Genomic DNA, 19,546 nt, shown 5'->3' with positions numbered 1-19,546 from the left:
CTTCTCAGGATGCTCAACAATGATGACGAGGACGTCAGGATGCTGGCCCGTTCCATCCTGTTCCTGGACATGAGGAGAAGGAAGGTACCAGTGGTCAGGGGGACGAAGCCACACTTCCTTGGGTTCAAGAGGAAAGCCAGTGGGAAACTGGACACCCATTCCGCTGGCTTTGGAGTCTGGTCAGACTGGCTAGATTTGAACGACCTCTGTGTCCGAACCGGGGTGTCCCTGGAGTGGGTGCGGTCTGACTCTGGGACTGTCCAGGTCTCAGAGGACTGTAAATCTGACCCTCTCACCCAGGTCAGGGCAACAGCCCCGTTTGCTGGACAGAGTCACCCACTAACATCTAAAGGGGCTAGGCACACTCTCATGGACCTTCAACAACATCATAAACAACAACAACACTGGACTGGACTGAATCTCCAGAGAAAGCTTGCATGCCTTCCCACAGCTGACCACTCTGTTTCTCACACTTTCCTCAAGAACACCGCACTCAATGAGGATATTGTCATATCCACAATCAAAAGCAGATTACAGGTTCTTCCGACCAGTAGCGGTTTTAGGCACGGGCGAAGCGGGCAGCCGCCCGGGGCGGCATATTTTCATGTCACGTGGGGGGGCGGCATGAGAGCAAAAAAAAAAAAAAATAAAAAAATAAAATCATCCTCGCTGCAAAGCAGTTTTCTATTACCGTATTCATCTGAATATAAGACAATATTTTTTCCATTGAAAATGCCCTGAAAAAACGCCCTTGTCTAATATTGGGGTCTAAGCAAATACACATGTATTGTACTTGCATATGTAAACCAGTAGGTAGGCTCGCCTGATGCCGCGATTACCGGTGAATGGCCGCATTGCGCAGTCACTAATCAACCATGTTGTCTGTGTCACTGTCCGTTGTGCTGCTGCAGCCGCGTATGAACAAAAGTTGATTTATAATGAGAGGATGGCAGTATGTGTGGCCGCTCACCTGTCAGATCCGGCAGACCTGACCGGGTGGGCGCGGCACCTGTAGGCATCAATCCGGTGCCGCGGCCGGCCCGCCTGATGCCGACCAGTGGCTTTTTTTTATGCAAACAAGATTTTGTCCATATAAAAAGTATTTTTCCAAAAAAGGTATTTGTGCAGCTGTTGGCGCCCCTGCTCTGGGAGGGGCGCGTCTAGCCGCCAGAGGGGCACCGGTAGCGGCCGTTATCGCTTGGAAGTTTTCGCTGCGCGCACGTGCGCAGCTATAACAGAGGGGCACAAGGCAGTAATTTCGCCCAGGGTGGCAACATGGGCAGAACCGCCACTGCTTCCGACAAGACTCAACCTCTCTATCTGGTTTCCCTCCACTCAGGTTCCTCATTGCTTGCATCACACCACAGAACAGATGACAGCCATTCAACACATCTTGAATGGCTGCCATGCTTACAGAGGAATGTACATAGCACGTCACAATAGAATAGTGAACCTTATCGTAAAGGACATATCACAACACCCAGCTTCAGTGAAAATGTACACCCATACCCGTGTCAATGCATCCATGTTCCATCTCTGTAATGACCAACACACCCTTTCACAACTGTCTGCTAACACACCAGATGTTGTCATTGCTGAAGAGGAGTCCAGAGAAGTGTCTCTACTAGAGATAGCAATCACCTTTGATTCAAGCCTAGAGGAAGCCTTTATGACGAAGGTCATAAAATACCAACCGCTGATAAATACCATCTCAGAACTAGGCTATAGGTGTAGGCTACTTGTTTTCATTTTTGGCAGCCTTGGACATGCTCACAGATTGGTTGTCAGAGGTCTATGTCTACTTGGGATGCCCAAGAAGAAAGCTAAAAGGCTCTCCAAGTACTGTTCTGTGTCTGCGATTATTGGCAGCCGCCATATATGGTGGAGACGTTACCTGTACCCGTGACTGATCTATCTATTTACGTTCCTGTATACATTGTTACTAATGTGGGCGTAAATAAATGATTAAAATGTGTGTGTGTGTGTGTGTGTGTGTGTGTGTGTGAAAACACAAACAGAAAAGATTTAAAACATTTTAAAGGGAATTCTACATTACATTTGTTTAAATTAAATCTGTGCATTGTGTCATCTTACTGTTAGTTTTTTAAAAGAAGAGGACTATACCCGGAATGATAAGACACATAACCGCTGGGCGTTGACCTGCAGAGTCTTATTCCAATTTTAGTCAGTGTTTTAAACATTGTTTAAAACATGCCCTCTGTTTTACATTAAAGCTCTGTTCACTACAGTTGGAACATAGATGTAGAATCACCTACAATGTAATTATCTTGAAAATGGATCTAATAGTAGTGAGTTAAAGAGAGAGAGTGAGAGACAGAAAGACAGAGACAGAGAGACAGAGAGAGACAAAGCAGCCCTCTGTCTGTGTTACACAACCCTCCAAAATGACATTTTCATGGCAATGACATTGTGTGTGTGTGTGTGTGTGACAAAGAGGACATACGTAAGAGACATGTTTTTTTCATGCATTAATTGAGATGGCCAGTCAAAGGCCCAGATTATGGGTAGAACCATCTATTTAATTATTTAATGATCAAGAGGACAGTATTGCATACATAAAGGGCCCTATCTTGTGCCACCTGCTACCCGTTGCCACTACCCGCTACCTGTGAATTGCGCATTTAGCAGCTTCCGCTATCCCTAAGCTGTATCTTGCGCCCACGCTACCTGCTATACATTATGCCGACTCCGTTATTTGCGCAAGAGGCGTTCTCCCGCAAAAGTTGCTATCTTGCGCGCCTGTCGTTATCCGTAAAACACTTGCGCTACCCGCTATATTATGCATAGGCGTGTTTTGGGCGTTACGCCAGTTAAACCAATCAGTGTGCCAGGTGCCATTGCCTTTAAGCGCAGGCTGTGCTATCCTAAATCCTAAACCTGTGATGGAAAGAGGGAGGTAGATTTTCTCAGGGGTTCAACTGAGGCTAAAGCAAGGTGGCTTTTTATATATATATTATATATTATATTATAGGCGAGTTAATTCGGGAGGTGGAGCCATGTGTGTCCAAGTGGACGTGTCACAAGGTTGTACTGATTGAGTAAAATCCCCGGGCCACACCATACACACAAGAGGCAGAGGTGGAACTATGTGTAAACTAATTTATTGACAAGGTGGATTGGGCAAATAAAATATTAAAAATAAAAATATAGCACAGCTGCTGGCTTATGATAAAACAATAAAACACACTGGCTTAAGTGTCCAATTAAAACAGTCTTTCCTCTAAACAGTCTATATGAGTAATATACTCACTCAGTGGCAGGTTGCTGACACATAAAAGCTAGGAAGGAAGTGAAATAATTGCCAATTCATCAAAATTTTGCCAATGAAACCAGCAATTTTTCACTTGTTTCTAGTGAATTTCCACTTGAAACAAAACAAAATTTGCCAGTGGAACAAGTGAAAATTCACTTGAAACAAATGAAAATTAGCTTGAAACAAATGAAAATTGTCTAAAACAAGTTATTTCTTAGGTGATCATGTCTTATTTTAAGTGTAATGAGATATTTTGACTAGAAATAAGACATTTTGACTTGAAATAAGACAAATATTCTTGGTAAGATTTTGAGTTTTTGCAACATGAAGAGTTTCACAGGAGTTGTAGTTCTAAAAGATATACAGGGTTTGTCAGTTTCATTATTATTGTTTCTGAACCATGGAAAGTGGAAATTGTCTCTGGTATGAAGTTTTCACAAATACACTGGAAATGGATAAACTGGGTCATGGCTACTTCCTCAGAAGTAAAAACATTTAACAAGTCAAGACAAATAAAATCCACATGCTGGTGCATGTTGTTGGACAGCATGGAGTTTCCAGCAACAGCAAAACACACTGCTGTGCAAAACTCTCCCCCACAGACATAAAAAAAAAAAAAAAAGGAAACAGGCAACTTTTTAGTGGAAGGCACTTTCAGTTTCTGCAATTGTTCACCAGCACTGTGATCTGACAGCAAGGGATGAGCTCTGGACTGGTTTACTACAGGAAATTGAGACGAGTGTAAAGCCAGGTTTTGTCCTGAATCGCACGGGTGAGTACACTGCTGACACTTACCACATTCAAAAATTGATTGATTTTTTTGATTGAGTCCAAAAAAATCTTTGATCGGTGAGTTAATCAATCATATAAAGTGAAAGAGCAGACCAGATATGTGATTTAGCATTCACATATCTGGTCATGACATTATCTAAACCTTTTTATGAAAACTGCTACCACTTTTCTACTACTGCTACTACTTTTCATTTAGAAGAAACTCCTAAATAATAGTAAATATTTGTATCAAAGGCAATTTAACGAATGGTATTTGATATAAATCATATTCAACTTTTTCTAAGTATACATATAGGGATATAAACATCTGGATCAGTTACATTTGATTTGTTAAGATGAAATTATGTTGATCTCATAATGCAGCATGAAGCTTTCTTAAATCTGCATGTTTGCACACACTGGTGTGCCTTGTGTATATGTGCACTGTATGTATGTGAGTGTGTGAGCCTGAGTGCATGATGATCAAAAGAAATCCACTTACACGTGACTGAACGTTAATTCTCTGGTCAGCATCTGTCAGCTGTAAGTATAGCAGTGAATTATAAGCTTTGACAGCAACACATACCACCCTTCCCTACTATTTCACAACTACGTCCTTTAGCCACATTACCTTCTTATCTGCACTTGCGTCAGTTTATTTCTAATCTTCGCTACCTCTGCATCATTCCATTACTATCTCCTCAGACAAACCCTAATCAGATGTTATGCCAAGTGTAACAGAACACACTTGAAAGCATTAGGGTTTATGGGATCTAAAATATAAATGACCATGAAAGTAATATTTTTACTCTCTGGAGTGGCCTCTGTTTCCACGCTCTCTGCCATGCTCTCCTCTCCTCTCCTCTCCTCTCCTCTCCTCTCCTCTCCTCTCCTCTCCTCTCCTCTCCTCTTCTCAGTGCTAAACAGCTGTTACGCCAAACCACTCACAGTTTCCATAGACCAAACCAGTGTTGTTTGAAATCAATAGTTAGTTTTGCCCACTCTGACTGTCAGCTCATTGGCTTATAAAATCAGGTCTTTCAAGCCTTAACCTGTAACCACTCCATCCACCCAACCAGAATTTCCTTGGGTACAATTTGGGTACATTTTCTGTCCCTGCACTGCTGGTGATCTGTCATCACAAGCCAGTTCCTAGCTTTATTTGCACATATTTTAGTGTTATCAACAGGATCCTTGCTAACCTAATTCTGAAAGGCCTTTTTCCTTCTTCCTTCCTTTTCCCCCTTGTTTCCCTTGTTCCCTTCCCTTATTGTCCTCTCACCTCTGCTCTGCTTTGTCATGTTGCACATCAATTCATTTCCTGTATTCCTGCCACTTATAAAAATGTGCATCAGGCAAGAAGCTGAGCCACAGAAAGGCAAAAGATAAAACAAGGAGAGAGAGAGAGAGAGAGAGAGAGAGAGAGAGAGAGAGAGAGAGAGAGAGAGAGAGAGAGAGAGAGAGAGAGACAGACAGACAGACAGAGATTATAGAACATTTACAGTAACATGGGGTACAGAGAGACATTGACGAAAAGACAGGGAGGGGGAGAGAGGGAGTCTGGGGCGGGGGAGATAATCTGGCAGAACTGTATGGCTGAGAGGAAAGTAGAACCATGTACGTCTGTCTGACCCAATAGGTTTAATCCTGCTCTCTCTTTATATTCTGGGACTTCACTCTCTAATATTCTCTCTAAATTACAACTACCTCCATGGTAATCCTTCACTGCTGTGGCCTACATAACACCTCAGTGTGTGTGTGTGTGTGTGTATGTGTGAGTTTATTACGCAGGCAGACAGATGGAATACCATTGTTGAGACAGGGAATCATAATGATATACCATGAAATCCAATCATATTGAAAGGTGATCAGAAGTTCAGTGGTTCAGATTTTGAATGCTCCTTGGTTATCGGACCTGAAAAGCATAATCTTACATTTCATTTCATGTTATGTCAGTTTACATAATCACTACAAGGCTGCTCTCTGGTGGTCAAGATGTGTATGCAGATGCAAAAGCAAAAAGCAACTTGTTGCACACCTATTTATGGCTATAATTGTGAATGACTGTTCTTAATTATTATTATAAATAAATATTTGACTGTGTCAGAGGGAAAGGAGGAAGATTTCTGATTTGCAAAACAGATTTTTTTCTTAAATTTAATTGCACAGAATACTGTTACAGATAAGCACAATTGCACATAGTGAGCATAATATAATATCCATAATATCCAAATAACCAAATCAAGAAAACAAAAATATAATATAAAAATGGATTTTCAATAACAGTGACTGGAGTAATTGGACACTGTGCAAAATAGTTTGACTACATTCAAGCGAATGTCACTGGTGGTTGCCAGACAGGAAGCACAACAAAAATGTCACACAAGATCAGACAGTGTCTGAATTTCTGTCTGCTCCAAATGCTTTTCACTTTAAATCCAAAGAGAGTTTCTTTGGATTGGCGAGCAGGCTTTAAAGCAAAATTGAACTTTGTTAGTGTTGGGCTGTATAGTTATCTAGACTATGCTAGGCTTTACACCCAGTCACAATGAGGATGTTTCACCACATGGTGTTTTGGTAGCTGTTTAGCCATGATAGTGAAAGGAATGGAGAGAAATCAAAGCAGCCCAGGGAAGCACAGAGCAACTAATAAGGATATTTCACCACCATGTGGACTCACACCCAGGTAACTATATAACCCAACACTCTACCAAAGTTGGATTTTGCTGCAAATGCAACAACAATTGCTTCAATTAAGGCAATCTTTAATCCTGTTAAGTCCCACATTAAGGCATGTGTCTGGCTCAGTTAAAGTTAAATAAAGCCTCAGTCTTCCAGAGCTATAAATGCAGTATCTTTCAGATTTCAGGCATGCTCCATCCCATTTCTCTCCTCTTGTCTTGCATCCCCTGTGTCTTTGTTGTCGTGTTGACAGCGGTCAGAAAAAAGAGACTTTTTGGTGTCCGGCAACTGACGGGGTGAACCGGGACAGTTTAAGGATCCTGCAGCTCCCGAGCTGCCATCACGAGTGCTCCCCCTCCTAAATCGCAGTGTCTTACCCCTCCCTGATCCCCGCATTATCCCTCCTCCTCCCTCCTCCACCAGCCCTTCAAACAAAGCTCCCAGACTCTGTCGTATCCTCACACAGAAGTTGGGGCAGCTGAAGGCATACAGAATGGGGTTCAACACTGGGTTCAGATATGCAAGTGTTGCGGCCAGGGGTAGTGCCCTCTCCACCAGGAACAGACTTTTGGGCCTGTACTGGGCTACCACCTCCATCACGCAGAAGACGTGGTAGGGAGCCCAGCATATTACAAATACTGCGATCACGGATGTCACCATCTTGGTGAAACTCTGGGATAATGGGCTCTGACTGGCCTGGCTAGATGAGGTGGAGGGGAACAAGGAGGTGGGCTTCAGGGACATAGTTGGGGTGGAGGCTTCAGGCTTAAGCAAAATATGTTTAGTTTTTGTGGTCTCAGGAGTACCTGTAGGTGCTGACACTCCATCTGTGTTTGACATAATCAGTGCTCCGGTTAGCCTGCTGGAACTTTGCTTCCTCCTCAACCTCCTGTTTCTCAAGCTTAGGCCAAATAGGATGTAACTGCCTGCAATCACAACCAAAGGAATCAAGAATGCTAGCAACAGTTTGGAGATTGCTGTTGCTGCTTGCCGCACCTTGCAGTCCCTTGCCAGTGTCGCTTGAGAGGATGAATACAAGGCAAAGTTGTGATAACACATTTTACTCCCATCCAGCCTTTCTGTCACTTTACGGAACATGAAATAAGGAAACACATTAATGGCTGCCCACAGCCAACCCAGTACGCAGACCTTCCATGCTGTTGGCACTGAACGATGATTCTGGCACCACACTGGCCTGGTCACCAGAAGGCAGCGGTCGAGGGAAATGGCTGCCAGCAGGAAGGCCGACACAAACATGTTGAGGAAGAAGATGGAGGCCTCGGCCGAGCAAAGCATGTTGCCCAGCTCCCAGCTGTGGGAGGAGTTGAGGTAGATGGTGAAAAGGGGAAGTGTCAGCGTGGCCAAAAAGTCAGACATGGCGAGGTTGAGCACCCACACGGAGGCCACAGTGCGGCGCTGCAGGCGAAAGCCCACCACCCATAGGACCAGGGCATTCTCCAGAATGCCCAGGCAGGAGACCAAGCCATGGATGCACACCACCACCAAGTTAGCCTTTACATCCTTATTGATGGAGTGGTTTCGCATGGCCTCCAGCAGGGGGCAGTACTGCTGCCCCCCTAAGGTGTTTGAGGATAAGGTGATGTTTGACATCAGGGTTCTGAAAATAAAGCGAAGAGAAAATGTGACATTCACTATGAGTTCAAAGAACAACAGCAGTTAAAGAAATGAGAGGCAATCCTCTATATTGAACACAGATAATATTACATTTATGTATTTTTTACTGCAAGTACATGTCTGTACACAGAAGGGCTCTGAGACTGAGTAACACATGCATAGTGAATCACTGTACTGGAGAAATGGTCATATTCAGAGTATTGGGACACACCTGCTTTGTTTGTCAGCTGTCTACAGGCAAAAGCATGTCCAGTAGCAATATCATCATTGCTGCCATCATCATCTTCACTGATGTGTGCAATCGCAGGATTACTATTGCAGCAACACATCGTCAGTGGAGTATAAGTAATCTGTCTCAGGGTGGTCTACTTCAGCACACGTTCCTTATTAGTGGACGAACAATCCAGTGCTTGGTGAATCATTAGAACTGACATCAAAGGATCAAAATGTGACGTCACTATAAACATTTGGTTACCACAAGCCAGTTGTGGTGAGTGGTGAGTAAATCTTTATGCTTTCTACCAACGCAGCTGATGCCATTTAGCATGTGCGCACTTGTGTGCAGGAAAAAAAGAGCGCACTGTCACAATGAAAATGATGATGGTAGCGATGATGATATATGACTGGATGTGCTTTTATCTGTAGACAGCTGACAAATCCCCACTCATTATCCCCTCCCCCTCTTTGAAAACTATGACTAAATCAAATGAACAGATATATCTCCCTTGTTAATCTCTATGGATCACTTTAAAACAAATTCACTTTGCTTCCTTGGAAACTGTGGGAAGAAACCCTTATTAAATGTAATTAGGTTGATGGTAGTAAGAACTATATAAACAATATAACTGACATGATTGATAATAATGAATCATGTTGAAATGGTATTATATCTGGCAGTTGCCTGCAAATTTGCATTGGTATATGCTGCTGATATTCATTTTGCTCAGGCATTTGGAGATGCCCCCGACTGATAAGGAGCATCAAGCGAATTACTTAAATTTGAATGCTTAAGAAAAAATGAAAAGGGAATGGTATCGCATTAGCAGTTTACACATGTTAGAATACTGTTTCAACATGATTCAAGTCATTATTTTGAATCATGTTAGTGAAATTGTTTATTTAGTTCTGATAGAAACTCATTATTGAGTCATGTTTTTAACATTTATTTAACTGTTATGATCATAATGAGTGCAACAGTATGGTAGACTAGGGTAGATCTTCAACTACAGCAGCAGCCAGTAATAACAATAGCAAGGACAGGTAAAGTTTCTTGACAATTAATGCATCAAAATGTATTCATATCCTGCTGTATAGCCATACAAAGCAGTATGATCACATGACAACTGAATCACTGCCCTTAGGCTACTGACAGACTGCAGTTGAGAGTGGCCAACAGCAGCTGCCTTACATACTGTCTGGTGGGTGTGAATGCACAGTCTCACATATTGATACTATAAAATTTTGTTCTACATACAAAAATAACAAAACATTGAGACTACTTCACTGGCAAAACATTGAGACTACTTCATCCCTCCAAAAACAATCTCCCTGTGTTGTACAATCCCTGCTCTCCATCAGTTGAAACATGTCAAAGCCTGTTCCCATGACCTAGCCACATACCAGGTCTTGGGCAACTGCACATGCTTAGGTAACTGTCAGAGAATGTGAGCGAAGCCAAGGAGACACCAGGGTGTCAGGGTGAAAGTGGCACTTTGTTTTCTTTGTAGAGATAATGGCTTTGCTCTGTGCCTCTTTTATTATTGATGTTGTTTACATGTATGGGAGCAGGCAATTTATGCATGCATATGCACAGAAATACACCCATCCACACACACACACATACACACATCCATTAATTTTTACAGCCTTCTATAGCCTTTCCATAATATTAACCATAAACAACTTCCTATCCAACATAAGGTTTGAGTGCAAACCAACCTATAACAAACAAGAGGTGGGACTGACCCCACACACAGAAGCAAAGAAATAGCGGAAGAGACCCTCTTTTCTCCGAGGGCCTTCCTCTCCCTTGCTTTCTTAAGCCTGTCCAGTTGGGCAGGCTTAAGAAAGCAAGCCTCGCAAGACCAGGAGAGAAACCACTGGGACCCACACTGAAGACTGAGCCCTCCAGAACAAGAGACTGATGACCTGAAGACTGAAAATAAGAGCTTCTTCAATCAAATTCACTCCTGTGGTACATTTAAACCTCTGTGGAGCTTTCTCCTCTCTCCCTTGCCTCATTCCCTGCCCACCAAAGGAACAAAAGGCGCTGCAGTTTTCCAGCTAAAACTGTGGCCTGAAGGAGGATCTGAACAACAGAAAACAAACAGGAATAGTAGTGGGTAGACTCAGTAACCTTGTGGTGATGACAAAGAGTCAAAGGAGACAAAGCATGCAGGAATGGTGGCCTTAGGGTTTCAAAGGCCTCAATTGTGACCCAGTCTTCTACTGGAGGCTAGCTCCGCTTACGCACCCAGTCCATACTGCACCACACACAGCAAATCTGAAATTCACCCTACCAACTGGGCATTTTTAACTGACCACTATCCTCCAAATTAACAACCTCTAGGTGGCTAACAAGGTTGCAATGGGACCACAGACCTGTGACCCCAAAACCTAAATCTTAAATCTACAGTTAAATCAACAGACCTTGCTTTAGCTTCAAATCCTAAGATCTACCTAATTAATCTAAGACCGAGGCTTAACAATTGCAACATTAGAGGCAAAAGAGGAATGTTTGCGCAGGAGAAGACCTCCACTGCTAGCAAAATGTATCACAAAATAACAAGTTACTGGCAGCAAATAACACAAAACCCCAGCTGGCCTCCACAGGGGAGAGCGTCTAGTGTGTAAATGGCTGAAACACTCTATGACTTTGTGGTGACATGACTGATGAAATACTCCTTGCTTAAAAGCTATAGAAAATAGGTATAGGTGTGAGATATTGAGTGTATCATTTCCTTAAACCTAACCTTAACCTAAACTTGTCCTTAACCCTAATCTTAACCAAGAGGCCAAAATTGCCTTTGTAGATGTGAGGAACGGCCAAAATGTCCACACACACGCACACACACACACACACACACACACACACACACACACACACACACATACATACATACAGACAGACAGACAGAGGCTTAGTCACAACACTTGCTGCTGCCTCCCTAGACATAATAAATACATAGCCATGTCTGCACATGAAGACCTAAACCTCATGTGTGAGTAAATCCACCCGTGATGCAACACAAGGGTGGGCACTTCACTCCCACTTGAGAGTTGGCTGAGATTTCTCTTTTGGGAAAATATGCTAGTTGATGTATTTCAAATCATTAGAACAGGGGTAAATGATAGATAATATTGTGTGTGGCTTGACTTTATGATCCTACATCAGTGGCTATAGATCCTTACAGTGTAACTGCAAACTCTTTTGAGTTATGGATATCTTTTATTATTAATATAGGTTCTGCCTTTTACATCAATGACACCTTGACTAACACAGTCAAAGAGGTTGTTGTCTCTTGGCAATGCCGGTCATTCAGAAGATTAAAGAGCAAAATTACCCCCTCAGTGGCTCAACTTTTAGAATTATCCAACATTATTATCATTACCAGTGTCTCAAATCTGCAGAGTTAATCAGACAGTGTGGCCCCATGCTTTTATTATCACACTTCCCCTTTATGCTTGAATTTAAAGTCACACAGAGGCCTTTTATTGCATTGTAGCTGACAGTTATTATCTGGCCATAATAAATGTACAAGCGTGAGCTGTTGGCTCACGCTTGTGCAATTAATGTAATTAGGTGACAATATATTGAGACTGGTCAAGATCTGGGGCTGCTGGGGGTCTTAAACACCTGGCACCCCATTCAAACAATCTCAAACAGCGAGAGCATTCCATGTTGGCAGTTGCCTTTGAACGTTTTTGAACATGAACTGTTATTGGCACATTGCTTAAACAAACCCAAACAGCCATGATAAACCAAACGAATACCTGACATTGTCTGTGTTTGTTGGGATTTGTTTGATTGGTGTGCCATGGGCTTTAGGCTACTTTTCCTAGACACGCACATGCACATGCACCCACACGCACGCACGCACACACGCACGCACACACGCAAATGTGGAGTGCTTTTTCTTTCCTTATTATACAGTCAAACAGAATAAGTTTGCAACCATAAAAGTGATTTGAAAGCAAAACTATTGACACTGCAATCAAAATAATTTAATTGGAAGTAAGATAAATTTGTGATTAAAATGTGAATCCAAGTTTTTTTTTGCGAATCCCAAAGTTTCGCTTGCTGTTGAGCTGAATCTCATGGGCGGGACCTACACTGAAAGATGTAAGATACGTCTCTATTGGCCAGTCTCGCTACCTTCTGGATAGGTGTGTGGATCACAACAGCCACTATAGTAGTATAGTATAACTGTGGATGTTGCCAAGCTGTCACTCTGATCGAGACTGGCCAATAGAGACGCGTCTTACTTTTTTCTGCGTAGGTCTGGCCCATGAGATTCAACTCATCAGCAAGCAAAACGTTTGGATTCACATTTTAATCATATATTTATTTTGCTTGCAATCATTTTTTTTTTTTGATTGCAGTTTTGCTCTCAAATCTATTCTTTGATTGCAAGTCTATACAGTTTGATTGTACAATAAAGACACAGAAAGCACTCCACACACTCACACACACAGATTATTGTTATTGTTACGTTAAAATTGCAATTATCTCTTAACCTCTCTATCTTTCATACTCTACTTCCTAATCCTTACTGGTCGCTCTGATGTGTGTATTTAAATATTCATACTCATTAAAATATGATATCATAATTACTCCTGTTCTTACACCAACTACATTTGTGACCTGCTACATCATTGCTTAATTAAGTATAGCAATAGCATAATGTTATTGGGTATTTTTCATTGGACTAGTATCACAATTGTATATTTTCTTTTATAGTTCAGATGTGATATTAGCACAAAAAAAACATGAACAATACTTGATGGGATACTGTGCTAATATGGCCACTGTATGGCTTAGAAAAGGGAAGATGCACTCCTGGCTTCAAATCAAACAGGTCCACTCCACATTGCAGAAATCGAACAAGACATGAAAAGGACACTGCAGTAGTCACAGTTGATCAGATTCTTGTCTCTGAAATTGTTGTGAATTGATTTAAAAGTTAAGTCAGCACTCACCAAAGTGTTTTGTGTGTTGTATTCACAAAGTAGGGAGAAAATCGAAATCTTTCCGTCCAAATGCTTGCTCGCTCTTCCTCCTTCTCTGGCTGTCAGAAACACTCGTCCCTCCTGTTCTGTCACTTTCTACACCTCTCTACTCTTTTTGACACACTCACAGTGCCCCCCCAATCCTGTTTGCCCCGCCTTGTACACTGATGAGCCAGCTGAGGAGTGAGAGTGTCTGAAAATCTGTAGGAACTTGAAAGTAGTACCACAGAACACAGGCAATGAAATAACAGAGAAATAACACAGAAAAACAGGCAATGAAATATGATACGTGTAAATACAGGATCTGATTGCATTTCATTGTCAGTCATACGTGACTGATTCCACATCTAGACTTGTGTGAGCTAGTTTCCATGACAGTTAGCTGCCTACACATATTGTATCAACACGTCAACAACAACGCTCTGACATAACAAATATGTATTCATTTTCACCAATCTAATCTCCTTTGACAGTTTTTAACACTACCTATGGAAGTAAAGTGTAGGGGGAGAAAACTTTAGTTTGGTTGTGGGTTGCAGACTTCTCTGCCACCATCTAGTGGTGAAATCCTTTCCAAACAGGCAAGATTTTCCTCTATAATTGTGCTTTAATTCAGATGAGGTCACTGATTCTTAGAGATTTATGGAACAAAGAGCGCCATTATTGCGAATCAGTCTTTGATTTTCAGTATGAACATCAATAGGAACCTCTGTTCTTTACATGAAACAGGAGGAATGTAAATTTTCTTTTCATAGCAACTAAATCTACCTCATCCATAAAGGCAGGATATAAAACTACACTCTCAGAAAGTAAAGCACATGATTACACGCTAAAGGGTACAACGGTGCAGGTTTTGTACCAGAGACCAGTCTTGCTCCTATATTTGAATTACAAAACTGGATAATGGTATAACCTACTTTTCACATCCACAAATCTACAAAACTTATTTATTTTCAAGGCTACTCAAACATAGCCTACAAGTTAAAATGTACCTTTAATTAACATTTTACCTGATTTATTCATTTGTTTTGGTATTTATTTATATATTTATTTATTCATTCATTTATTAAGTGGTTGTATTTGGCCAAACAAATGCTGTCTCCTGATATTGTACCTCAGCATTTAGAGGAAACTGTGTATGGTTGTACCTTTATTAGCCCTAGGAGGTTCATTTATGTAGACTGTTACAGAAATGGACCCCACTGTACCTCTATCTATGGCAGTGTATGTCGGTAAAATGTTTTTTTTTTTTTTTGTTTGTTTTTTTTTAAGCCTTGGGTCTTGACTTGGACTGCTGACTTTGCAAAGCACCATACAGCTCCACCTTTAGATCAGGGTCAGACAGGGTGGTTTCATTCAGACATCGAACAGTCTGATTACAAGGCGTGATTGAGTTGCTGTTTGTCCCTTGACTTTTCTCCTCCTCCTCCTCCCTCCGCTCTTTGGACCTGTGACTCTGGGACGAGATGGTGCAGGGTGCATTAAGGTTCTGGAGTTATCATGATGGAAGTTCCTTGCCGGGCACAGGGTTTGAGGTAAAGAGGAACGCCTTAGTAGTGCAGCAGTTAAACCGGCACCTTAGAATTTCAGCTGAGATACAATTATTTCTGTTCACAGAAATAATTTTGTCCTTTGTCAGTACAAATTATTAAATACAATCAAATGGTGAACTGGACCATGTCCCCAAAATTGACAACATAACTTGGAGAGTTTATATCAAATATGTTGCTATAGCGATTACATCTGTCTATTTTCCAGAAAACTGTGGTTTATCATGCCAAAGCTATTGTTTGATTTGTACCATAATAGAAGTAACTTAATTTTATGCTATCAATCATTTTGTAATACTTACATTTTTTTCAAATGGGGCAATATTTCATTCTGGAATGACAGGTCTGTGCTACTGGCTGGTAAAGTAGCATGGACAAAGTTGAGTTAATTCCATAAAGATTGAGCTATCTCATCAATAAGTGCCAGCCATCAATACGTTTTTTTTAAAAAAAAATTAAAAACAAAAAAACATAAAAGGATTCCCTGTTTAAAGTGAAACCTAATCAAAACTACATAACAGCTGGTTGACTTTGTAAAAATAATACATTATCATGGAAACTGTTCTCAGTGGCTCGTTAATGGCACCACATTGTGAGTCCGAGGTGCTTTAGGATGGAGGCCTATCAAAATATTTGTTTTACTTTGGAAAAGTGCAATCTCTTTTCCTCTCTTTCCCCTCTGATTGACATTTATACAGCAAATCATAATTCATTAAATGCTCAGAATGCAAAATTGACGAGGACTGGTTTAAGTGAGAACCTTTAGACTAGTTGTACCTGGAGATTTTATTTGATATCCAAAATATATGTTTGCCTCTGCAGGGGTAAAACCAAAATTTCCCACATGAGCAAGCACTTATTCTGATCAAGGGATGTCCCTTCTGATACACAGTGAATGTTGTGCCCCATCTCAAAGGCTACATCACGCTGGCAGGGCCACTGCCACCACGTCTTTGTTTGCTCATAAACTAATAAAGATTCATCTCAGAAAGTACCTTTAAACAGTATGACAAAGTGTGTTTATCAGATTATTAATGTGAACACACCCTCATGGCCACTGACACTGCACTATGCACATCAGATCTCAGCTGTGACTCACTGACAATTACAATTACACAAGAATATGTCTCTCCCTCTCTCCTGTACTGGTCTGTACTGCCCTCCTCCTTATCTGGTGGTGCAGTATACATTCAGAAGTAAAATTTCAACAGTGGGGGTCTTACCTTTTAGACTGCTGGGAGAGGATTTCATATTAGTTGAGTAACCTCAGGGTATGGCGGTATTTCATAATTTTGTTCATTTGATCAACAGGGAATGGCATTGACAACCATATTTTTAACTCTGCTTTTGTTTAGCTTGGTATTTTTTAGACAGATTTAGCAGCCAATAATCTTAACATGTCAAATTATCTTCATGTGATTATAAAACCTTTTATTTTATCTGATGTTATCTTATGTTTCTTTGTTGCAAAAAGGAACTTGAAAATAATATGCTTTAATTATAGCTGGGCACTATGTCAATATTATATTGATTTTGTGATTTGAGACGAGATATTGTCTGGGATATCTCAGGATTGTGGTATGGCACAAGTGTTGCCTCTTCCTGATTTTAAAGGCTGCATTGCAGTAAAGAAATATTTGCCAAATGACCAGTGACACTAATGACTGTTTATCAAAAATCTCATATATAAATATCTTATGAAACCACCAGTACTGATCCCTAAAACATCGTCATATCGATATTGAGGTATTCGGTCAGAAATATTGTGATATTTGATTCCGATATCTGAGTCCTACTTAAATTTCACACTTCACACTTGAGATTTACAATATCAAGTTAATTCTCTATTAACGTCTTTATCTATTAAAGAAGCCTATTTTATTTTGACAGGGAGTACAAATTTATATGAATACAATTTAGCTGTATTTACATTGCACAGGTCTTCAGTCCAGTATTTAAATCGTCACTTCAATTGAGATAAAAAAGGATAATAAGTAAAGACATTACTCACAGTCAAGTTACCTACAACAGAGCAAAAATGACTATGTTAAAAGGTCTTTTTATAAACGAAGAGCAGAGCAGGATATAACCAAGCAAAGGACAGTAGGCCTGTGCTGATTTTCAGTGTGTCTGGACTCTTGCAAACTTGCCTCTGATTGGCTCTTGAATGGACAGGTTATGTTTAAAGTTGTTTGCACTTCCATCAGTGCTGTATTAGCAACAAAAGGACAAAGCATGAAGTGAAGGAGATTCTGGGCTGGGGAAGGGCAGCAGTACATATTTGAAGGTTGTACTTGTGGAATGTACAGGGACAAATTGGGACATGAAGGTGTAACTTAACCTTTGCCCTTTGCATCCAAACACTGAGCGCAGGCAATAACTATAATCCTATAAAGGCAATAATCCTATAAAGGATTAGAATGGCATTTCCTCATTTTCCTTCAGGAACTTTGAGCCTTAGATTCGACACCAGAATCGTTTAAAAAACGATTTTCTCATTTCATTAAAATGGATTAGGCAAGACAATAAACTCTTTGGTCACACTTTATTGTACTGTCCTATGTTTATATTCAGTTTAGTATAAACTTTGTATTAGTTGACTTTCACAGTTAAGTCAGTGTAGATGCTTCAAATTGACCTTAGTATCAGTACCAAGTACCAAGTATCGACTTTGTATCAGGTTGTCCAAAATAAATCAACTTTGTATGAGTTTTGTTTCATAGGATAATGTAGGCCTTTTCGATGTAAATATTCAACATAGTATCCATACACTCAGGTGACTTGAAACTTATTATCAGCTCAGTTATGTTTATGGTGAGAATGTAGGTTATGTAGTGTTGAGGGAGAAATCAGACTCAGATGCCGGTTACAGCCTTATGGGATTTTTTATTAAAGACACACAGCATACATGGAAACCATAGCCAAAGTCCGAGTTATTCTCACAGCCTATGTGAACACATGGGGTGTGCATGGGGGAGTGGTTGTGGTTGGAGTAAGTGTGTTCAGAACATTCCTGGCATTGGGGTCTGGTGCACCTGCTCCTGTTTCCTGTTTCCACTGGTGTGGCCTTGCCAATGTCTATCTAGCACAATGATATTAACATTTTCATGCATGAATGATGAAAACCTCAGTCAGTGTTTTTATTCATCTTTAGGCATGAAAAAAAATGACAGACATTTTTCAAGGACTTTTTCATATGTCCACATTGTTGGACTCCATGCGTTTAAGTTTTCAAATGAAGAACTATGTTTTTTCCAAAACAATGAATAAAAAGATGAATTGTGTGAAAACTATAAAATCATATTTTTGATTGCTGTTGAACTAATGTGGTCACATATTGTAACATATTCTAACACTGTTCAATGCAATACAAAAAGGTAGAACTTCGCTCCTGACTCCTCAGCCTCTCCCTTCTCTCTCTCTGATTTTTTTTTCCAATGAACATTTTCTACAAAAATAACAGAATGAAAGTTGTCCCCTCCCACCTTCAGCTCCTCAATCAACTCCTCAGCCCTTACCCACCTCCCCCTGTTGAACTGTGTATTTTTTCAATTAACATTTTCCTCAAAAAAAACAGAACAATATTGTCCATGGCTGTCCATATACTCTCTTTGAGCCTAATTCAGCAGTATAGACTCTAAGGTTTTCTAACTTGTGCATCAGTTCATTAAGTCTTACCTTCTGTGAAAACTGGCAAAGCACCCAGGACACAAAGCCACCAGACACTACATGGAGATGTACTTGGTCCTCCATGTGCACGCAGCATCATGTCTGCATTCTGTTTGCATTTTTTGCTTCAGTAAGCTGGGGCCAGTGGTTTCCAGGGCCAAATGTGATCTCAGGGGGTGCCTTGGACACTGCTCTGCGGTTCAAAGGACGTGAGGTGGCACTGGGTCTTCCTCTTCTGCGTGTCTCGGTGGAATCTGCATTTGTTAGCACACCAGATACAGACGCCTTGAAACACAGAAGATCCTTCCTTTCCAATCTAGACATTCTGTAGAGATGCCTTGAACTGCTTGAGGACCAAAACTGCCATTTGAAAAATGGTGTGGATCACTGAGCCATCTAAGCAACGTGTAACAGTGATATTTTCAGCATTGCTAACAACAGACCAAGCTTCTCTTCCTTCTTTGAGTATCTTCTCACTCTTCAGTTTCAGTTGTGCTCCCTGGAGCCTGTTGATTCTGCATGTGCCAGTGCAATATGTGCCCTGTTGTTGCAATGCTTGAATGAGTGGCTGACTACATCTGCAGCCATTCCCATTTGAGTGACCTGACCACGTATCCAGTAGTCCCTGCTCTTACCCACACTTTCAAACCCCAGGGTTTGGGTTTTTTTTGGGATGTACTGTTTGAGAGACAGGCAGCCCTTGAAGGGAATGATCTCCTCATCAATCGACTGAAAT

General features: G+C 41.0%; 2 protein-coding genes across 2 annotated transcripts in view; one reads left to right on the top strand and one right to left on the bottom strand.

The window, feature by feature from the left end:
• The first annotated feature begins 3,952 nt into the window (after positions 1-3,952).
• LOC115366476 (von Willebrand factor A domain-containing protein 7-like) overlaps positions 3,953-19,546 on the top strand; it is a 40,807-nt gene continuing 25,213 nt past the window's right edge. Inside the window, exon 1 of the mRNA XM_030061950.1 lies at positions 3,953-4,046. The gene's annotated coding sequence lies outside the window, so the exon portion shown is untranslated. The remainder of the gene's footprint in view (positions 4,047-19,546) is intronic.
• Positions 6,350-13,663, bottom strand: LOC115366492 (prostaglandin D2 receptor 2-like). The gene is made up of 2 exons (XM_030061974.1): positions 13,562-13,663; positions 6,350-8,345 (listed from the first exon to the last, which is right to left on the bottom strand). Exon 2 carries the CDS (start codon positions 8,336-8,338, stop codon positions 6,911-6,913), a length of 1,428 nt encoding a protein of 475 aa, XP_029917834.1. The 5' UTR covers positions 8,339-8,345; positions 13,562-13,663; the 3' UTR covers positions 6,350-6,910.

Source organism: Myripristis murdjan, chromosome 1 (assembly GCF_902150065.1).
Source record: "Myripristis murdjan chromosome 1, fMyrMur1.1, whole genome shotgun sequence".
Lineage (NCBI taxonomy): Eukaryota > Metazoa > Chordata > Actinopteri > Holocentriformes > Holocentridae > Myripristis > Myripristis murdjan.
Note: the sequence above shows the minus strand (reverse complement) of the source record. Positions and strands in the feature narration are given on the sequence as shown.